Genomic DNA, 8,313 nt, shown 5'->3' with positions numbered 1-8,313 from the left:
ACAAACAAGCCAGCTGCCCAGCAACCGAGGATAAGTCTTGTACAGATCCTGCTGCTCATGATGGTGCTATAATGCAGGGGTTTGCAGATGGCTACATATCGGTCATAGGACATGATGGCCAGCAGAAAAAATTCTGTCACACCAAAAAGGTCAGCACAAAATATTTGAATGGCACAGTTGTTATATGTAATTGTCTTGTCACCTGTTGAGATGTTGTATAAGTATCTGGGAATGCAAGCAGTTGTAAATGATATTTCTAGGAAGGAGAAATTTTGTAGGAAAAAGTACATAGCAGTCTTTAGGTGTGGATCTATAAAGGTGAGGGATATGATCGTGAGGTTCCCAGTCATACTCAACATGTAGGTGAGAAACAGAAATATGAAGATCAGAGTTTTCAGTTGTGGGTCATCCGTCAGTCCCAGTAGGATGAATGTTGTTATGGTGTGGTTTCTCATAATTAAATTGTTACCCCTATCCAGTCTGCATTTAAAATTCAGAGATATTTGTCCAGAAGTAGTGATTAACTGGGGAAATATTATTATAATATCCAATTTATATGCACATTCTGTTTACAAACAAACACACTGGTTGCTTAGGTCTTACAATGTTTGATCTTTTCTGGATAGAGTTAGAAAATCAAACTACCTTGTCTGCACATTTGAAAATGTGTGGGTGCTTCCATTTCTTTGCATTTGAGGCACTTGCTGATGCCTTATGTAGTTAGTCCTTTGTATTATTATTTGTCAACAAAACTCTATTAATCTTGATCTTTTAATCTCTAGAAATGATTATTCCTTTATCAGTCATGTAACTGAGTATACCTGAAAGAAAAGTCCAAAATGAAACACTTGATGCATATACCTAATTCTATTTCATTTTGTATCTTTTAATCAAGCCAGTATGTTATAACTGGTAAACCTTTACTACAGGTTTCATACTGAGACAAGCACTTGGCTTAACTATCAGGAATAGTCTTCCTCCAGAGCTCTTTGTCTCCAGTTCTATTCCTGATCCTCAGTCCACAATTTCAAAAATTTCTAGAGAACTACATGTAGATATTTTCCCACAGTTCTCAAATTATCCAATTTTTATATGATGACCTCTTACTCCTTGTTGCATTTTTCTTCTGGTAACCAGGGTCTGCATAAGTTATGCAAGGACCACTGAAATACAGCCTCGGTTTTCATTGATGTTTAATATAACTTTATTAATACCTATGCCATATCCAGTAACAAAACACTCTAAAGTAATGTTTAATTTACTACTATATTATAGTTTCCACCCATAATTTTAATACAGCCTGTGAAGACTTTTTAACTAGAGGAATGTGGGACCTGAGTGTCAAAAAAGAAACTATAATTGAAAGGACAGAATTCATTATACTCACATTTCTTACAGTTGTTCACAGCCTTCCTCTTGGTCATTTAACCAATGATTCTTGTAAATATAATGTAAAATAATTATGCCTGGTGGCCATTGATTAATCTAATCATGCGATATATGCATAGTAGTCTGAATGCATTACATTTTCTGTTTTTAATCATTTGGCTCAACTTTCTCATTGAGGATACAGTACCATCATAAGAAAATAACTTTCTTTACTTTTTCCAGCCCTGAAAAATAAGTTCGAAGGAATTATTGGTAGTTTAGGAAGAGGAGATTTTCTGAACTCTTTGATCAGAATATCTAATATCAAGATTGATAATTATTATTAGTTTGCCACATTTATAACACATAAACATAAGAGTCCTTGGTGACCCAGGCTCAGAAATAATTAATAAATCTTTTGTGGTTACAGAGCCTTTGGAGACTTAGAGCATCAAAATCATTTACACAAAACTGCAAGGAAAGCGTAGAATCTAATTAAAAGAAAAATCTAGTCCAGTTTCTTATAATTAATCCTTGTTATATCAGCTGAAAAAGATTTGGGACTCATTTTCTGTATTGTCAATTTGTTATGTGGTAAATAAATTACATAGGTTTAAAATAGTACTTAGTTTTATTCTATGAGAATAATGCTTTAATTTTATTTTAAAATGTTAATTAATTAATCAATGCATATATGTGTACATGATATGTGTGTGTTTAAACACAGATTTGTGTGCCACAGTGACATGTGGATGTCAGAGGACAAGTTTGTGGAGCTGTTTATCTCCTTCCACCTTCATGTGTTTTCTAGAGATAAAATTTCAGGTTTCCAGGCTTATATAACAAGTGTCTTTACTTGCGGATGGCTCCAGAATAATATTTTTGTAAGCTAAACTAAGGAGCCGAGGATAAGTCTCAGTTCCAAGAGTAAATTGCTTGATTTGAAAATGTGAGGGCCTGAGTTCTAATCCCCAGCACGCATGTGAAGCTGGTTATGGCAGTGTGACTTTCTAATCACAGAGCTCCTGTGGAAAGTGGGAAGTAGAGACAGGAGAATCCATGGAAGCTTATGGGCCTGCCATCTTGGTTTTGTACCTCAATGTCCTGATGTATCTTACAAGCAAATAAGCATCATATATCCAAGGATTAATAGGGGATATGTGTTTACTTCTTTGGTAGCAAGCAGAATACCATCTAATACCATAAACCCTAGTCACTATGGGTAATGGCTCTAGGTAGGCAAGACCCTAACTTCCTTGTGTTCAATAAATTATTCAGGTATTGTTTTCAATAATAGGGCATAACTTTCAGTTTGTGGTAATTGATCAATAACCTTGTCAATAACCTAGGTTGTTTTGGAGTTCCTATAGCACCGCTTTGGCCAATAACTTGACTAGATATAATGCAGTCCCAGAATTGGAAACTTCATTTGATGACAAAAATATTCAGTTGGGAGCTCATCCCTCCACCCCATTATTTGACAATTTAATTTGGATCACCATCAAATATGTATATATTTTAGGGGGCTTCTACTACATTAGGTTTCTATACACCCTTTCAAATGATCCTTCATTTTAGTTGTCTCCATCTGTATTCCCACCCTCAGCCCACCTCAGCCATTTTCCTCCATTTGATTCTTTAGCTCTAAGACCCCCCACTACATTCATAATGTTCTATTCAGTTTCCTCTTTCCAGGAAGATCTTCCCTCAGCTCCTTTTTCTATATCTAACCTCTGAGCTCATACAGACTGTAGCTTACTTTGCAATGTCTTAGCAGCTACTATCTACATTATACGTAAACACACACCACATTTGTCTTTATGGATCTGGGTTACCTCACTCAGGATTGTTTTTTTGTTGATGTTGCTTTGTTTTTGCTTTTTTTCTAGCATTTACCTGAATCTCTCTCTGTGTGTCTCTGTCTCTTTCTATCTCTCTCCTCTTCTCTTTCTCTCTCCTTTCTCTCTTAGTTATGTTCATTTCTTTCATTAATTTTTTTACTTTATGTCCTGATCAAAGCTTGTTATCTCTCCTCTCCTCCAAGTCCCTCCCTCTCACCTTCTCTCCACTTCTTCTCCCTCCCCTTATCATCAGAGGAGAGACCTCTCACAGATATCAACCCCCCTTGTCATATCAAGTCGCCTTAAAAATAGGTGCACCTATTATTGAGAAAAAGTTCAAAGAAACATTCAGGGTATTTGGCATAATACTAACATCTCTCTGGATGTTTTAACTTTGCATAGTGAGATTATGAATTTAAAGAATACTGCTCTGCTGAGCTTTGATGCTGGTTGGAAGACTTTTAATGACTGCTTCTATTTCCTTAGGGGTTGTGGGACTCTTTAGATGGTTTATCTGATCCTGATTTAACTTTGGTTCATTGTATCTAAATAGAAAATCGTATATTTCATTTAGATTTTCCAGTTTTGTTGAGTATAGGCTTTGGTAGTAGTATTTGATGATTTTTTTTTTAATTTCTTCAGTTTCTGTTGTTATGTCTCATTCTTCATTTCTGATTTTGTTAATTTCGATGCTGTCTTGTGCTCTCTAGTTAGTTTGGCTAAGGGTTTATCTATCTTGTTGATTCTTTCAAAGAACCAGATTCTATTATTATTATAAATCATTATTATTATTATTGTTCTTTGTATAGTTGTCTTTGTTTCTACTTCTTTGATTTCAGTCCTGAGATTGATTATTTCCTGCTCCTCTTGGGTGTATTTGCTGCTGTTTTCTAGAGCTTTCAGATGTGCTGTTAAGGTGCTAGTGTAAGATCTTTCCAGTTTCTTTATGAAGGCACTCAGAGCTCTGAGTTTTCTTCTTAGCACTGTTTTCATTGTGCCTCATATGTTTTGGTATGTTCTGCCTTAATTTCTTTCTTTATTTCTTCCCTAGCCAAAATATCACTGAATATAAAGTTGTTCTATTGATTTCTTGTGTGTGGTTATCCCCTTAGTTTTGGAGTTTTCCTTCTAGCATCCTCTAGAGCTAGATTAATAGAAAGATATTGTTTCCATTTTGTTTTGTCATGGAATATCCTGGTTTCTCCATCTATGGTGATTGAGAGTATTGTTGGGTATGATATCCTGGGATGGTATTTGTATTCTATTAGGGTCTGTATGATGTCTGTCTAGGATCTTCTGGCTTTTAGTGTCTCAGTAGAGAAGTCTACTATAATTCTGATAGGTCTGTCTTTATATGTTACTTGGTCTTTTCCCCTTACAAGTTTTAATATTCTTTCTTTGTTCTGTGAATTTAATGCTTTGATTATTATGTGACAGGAACATTTTTAATGGTCCAATCTATTTGATGTTCTGTAGGCTTCTTGTACATTAATGGCCATCTTTTTCTTTAGGGCAGGGAAGTTTTGATCTATGTTTTGTTGAAGACATTTTCTGGTCCTTTGAACTGGGAAGCTTCACCTTCTTCTATTTCTATTGTTCTTAGGGTTGGTCTCTTCATTGTGTCCTGGGTTTCTTGGATGTTTTGGGTTGGGAGCTTTTTACACATTGTATTTTTTTGACCTAAGTATCAATATCTTCTATGCTATCTTCAATACCTGAGATTTTCTTCTCTATCTCTTGTATTCTTTTTTTGATACTTGCATCTGTAATTCATGATCTCTTTACTAGGTTGTCCATCTCTAGGGTTGCCTCCACTTATGATTTCATTGTTTCTATTTCCATTTTTGGGTCTTGAACTGTTTATTCGATTCCTTCACCTGCTTGATTATATTTTCCTGTATTTCTCTAAGGGATTCATTTGTTTCCTCTTTAAGGAATTCTACATGTTTGCCTGTTTCCTTGTATTTCTTTAAGAGGGCTATTTATATCTTCCTTAAAGACCTCTATCATCTTCATGAAATTGAATTCTAGGTCAGAATCTTGCTTTTCAGGCATGTTAGGGTATTCAGGACTGGCTGTGGTGGGAGAACTGGGTTCCGATGGTGCTGAATTGTATTGGCTTCTGTTGTTTATGTTCTTGAGATTGCCTATTACCATCTGGTTATCTCTGGTGTTAACTGGCCTGGGTGTCTCCGACTGGAGCTGGCCTCCTTGGATGCAGGGGGAGCTCTGTGACCTTGGTTAGAGCAGGCCTCCTGGGAGGTAAGCAGTGCTGTATCATTTAGGAGCAGTCTCTTGTGTGCCTGGTTAGAGCCGGGGGTTTTTTGTCCCTGGTTACAGCAGACCACCTGTGTTCTTGGTTAGGGAAAAACTCCTGGAGACAGTCAGACTTTGGCTCCAGGGGCAATATCTGCCCCAGTTGCAGAGGAAGGTGCAGACTGGAAGGATAGTGGGACTCAGACAGATTAGAATAGAATTCACATATGCTAGTCTCTGTGGGGGTCCCAGCTGTCCTAGGTATTGGGGCTGGTGTCTCAACTATGTCCCTGCTTATGGCAGACCTCCTGGGAGATAGGTGTTGTGGAGTGTGGGAAAGGTGCTGGTGTGCTGATCAACCACAGGTGGAGGTGCAGATTCAAAGGAGATGGGATAGTGCCCATGTCTCTGGTTTGGAATTTTTGTCCCTTGTGTTTACATGAGAATGGTTAACCTCCTGAAGTTGAAGTGCCATCTCTAGGACTGGACACATACTGCTTGAGTTTGGTTTTATCAAATACAATGCATTTCTCTCTTCATCTATTGTGATTGAGAGTTTTGTCTGATGTAGTAATCTTGGCTGGTATCTGTTATATTTTAGGGTTTCTAGAATATCTATTTAGCCCTTCTGGCTTTTAGAGTATCCATTAAAATTCAGATTTATTCTAATAGGTCTGCTTTTATGTTACTTGCTCTTTTTATCCCTTGCAGCTTTTAATATTCTCTTGTTCTTGATGCTTAAGGTTTTGATTATTTGGTGCTGTGAGGAATTACTTTTCTTGTCCAGGGTATTTGGTATTCTGTATACTCCTTGTACCCTGTGACGCCAGTAAGTTTATTCTATTATTTTGTTGAAAATATTTTCTGTGTCTTTGATTGGGTTTTTTTCTACTTCTTCTATTCCTATTATTGTGAGATTTCGCCTCTTCAGAGATTCCCAGATTTCTTGGAAGTTTAGGCCTGGATTTTTCGTTTTATGTGATTTCACATTTTCTTCAACCAAGGTATCCCATCATTCTGTCTATTCCTAAGATTCTCTTTTCCATCTTCTGTATTGTGAGGTGATATTTGCTTATGAGTATCTTGCTTGAGTTTCTAATTTTGCTCCTCCAGTTTTACCTTGCCATCTCTTTTCTTGGTGGCAAATAGATAATGAATATTTTTATATGTACATATAACTTCTGTGCTCATTTGATTAGTTACAATGTAAAATAAAAAGGCACACATGAAAGTGTGGGAAACATGGTATAAAACCACAATCTACTTTATTCTCAGGAATAACAGTCAGACAACAATTTCAGGTTGGCTGCAAGACTAAATATATTCAAAAAGTTTGGTTTTAATAGAGATAGACAAAGTCATGCTCATAGTATACAAGTTAAAAAAGAAAGTGTGAGCATAAGAAGATTAAAAAACAAAGATATAGAATAATACTATAACAAAGCTTCAGATTTTCCAATCATTCACCCTACTTTGTTTAGAATTCTTCATTTGTTTTTTACATCTTTGAAAGAAATGCAACTTTTTTAATTGAGTAATTGAAAGCTTGCTTTACTTGCTTGTTTCTCAGTGCATAAATAAAGGGATTCAACATTGGTGAAATTGATACAATAATAAGTGAAATCCCTTTATTGATAGCTACATCATCCTTGGATGAAGGTTTGACATAAATGAAGATGCAGCTACCATATGTAATAGAAACAACAATCATGTGGGAAGAACAGGTGGAAAAGGCCTTTTTCCTTTGCTTGGCAGAGGGAAATCTCAGAATGGTCTTGATGATATAACCATAAGAAAGGACAACACACACAAAGGTGATAATGAATGTCAACACAGCACCAGCTATCACCATCTGTTCTATCAACCATGTATCTGAACAAGAGATTTTCAGGAGAGGAGCTGCATCACAACAAAAATGGTCAACTATATCTGAGTCACAGAATTCCAGGCCCAAACCTAGGCTAATTGGTGGGAGAATGATGATCAGTGCTGCTACCCAACAGAAGAAGATGAAGTTCTTGCAGACTCTGCTATTCATGATGGTCATGTAATGCAGAGGTTTACAGATGGCGACATAGCGATCATAGGACATGATAGCCAAGAGAAAAAATTCTGTAACTGCAAAGAGGTCTATAAACAACAGTTGACTGACACAAGCAGCATAGGCAATGGATTTGTCCCCAGATGATATGCTGTATAGAAATCTGGGAATACAAGCAGTTGTGAGTGAAATTTCTAAGAAGGAGAAATTTTTGAGGAAAATATACATAGGCGTTTTAAGATGGGGGTCAATCAGAGTGAGGGTGATGATGGTTAGGTTACCAGATAAACTCAACATGTAAGAAAAAAGCAGAAAGATAAAAAGTAGAGTTTGCAGCCGAATGTCATCTGTAAGACCCAGCAAAATGAAAGTTGTTACTGTTCGGTTTCTCATTCGTGGTTATTGTCTCTTGTCCAATCTGGTTGAAAAATAAGACAGGTTTTATAAAATCTCAGAGTTGAGTCAGGTGCCAATCTCAAGACAAGCTAACTTGAGTGTCATTCCTGTATTACTGTAGGTTAGTGAAGAAGCTGATGTTTGAACATATCTTTGTGTCACATAATAGCTCATATTTGATGCACATATTTCATAATGCTATTATTATGTGCCTAAGTCTAGCTGTAATTGACACCAGTTTAATACACAATTTTATAAACATCATTCCACAAAAATGTCCCTTTAAATTAATTTGCTTTTGGTCCAACACTCTGTCTTCCCCTAACTTCTTTTCCCAGAGAAGATTTTAGGAGACAACTGTTAAAATAAATGAAAAGACTCCTCTGTTTAGATAATCTTAACAATATGTTC

At 36.3% G+C, this 8,313-nt stretch overlaps 2 protein-coding genes across 2 annotated transcripts in view; both read right to left on the bottom strand.

Moving 5' to 3' along the window:
• LOC110303342 (olfactory receptor 6C2-like) overlaps positions 1 to 455 on the bottom strand; it is a 14,965-nt gene extending 14,510 nt beyond the window's left edge. The window contains exon 1 of the mRNA XM_021174441.1: positions 1 to 455. Within this exon, the coding sequence (XP_021030100.1) occupies positions 1 to 455 (455 nt within the window).
• A 6,508-nt stretch (positions 456 to 6,963) lies between these two features.
• Positions 6,964 to 7,899, bottom strand: LOC110303642 (olfactory receptor 6C2-like). Its single transcript, XM_021174803.1, has one exon. It carries the CDS (start codon positions 7,897 to 7,899, stop codon positions 6,964 to 6,966), a length of 936 nt encoding a protein of 311 aa, XP_021030462.1.
• Positions 7,900 to 8,313: the final 414 nt, after the last annotated feature.

Source organism: Mus caroli, chromosome 10 (genome assembly GCF_900094665.2).
Source record: "Mus caroli chromosome 10, CAROLI_EIJ_v1.1, whole genome shotgun sequence".
Lineage (NCBI taxonomy): Eukaryota > Metazoa > Chordata > Mammalia > Rodentia > Muridae > Mus > Mus caroli.
This window is presented reverse-complemented; position numbering and strand designations above follow the sequence as displayed.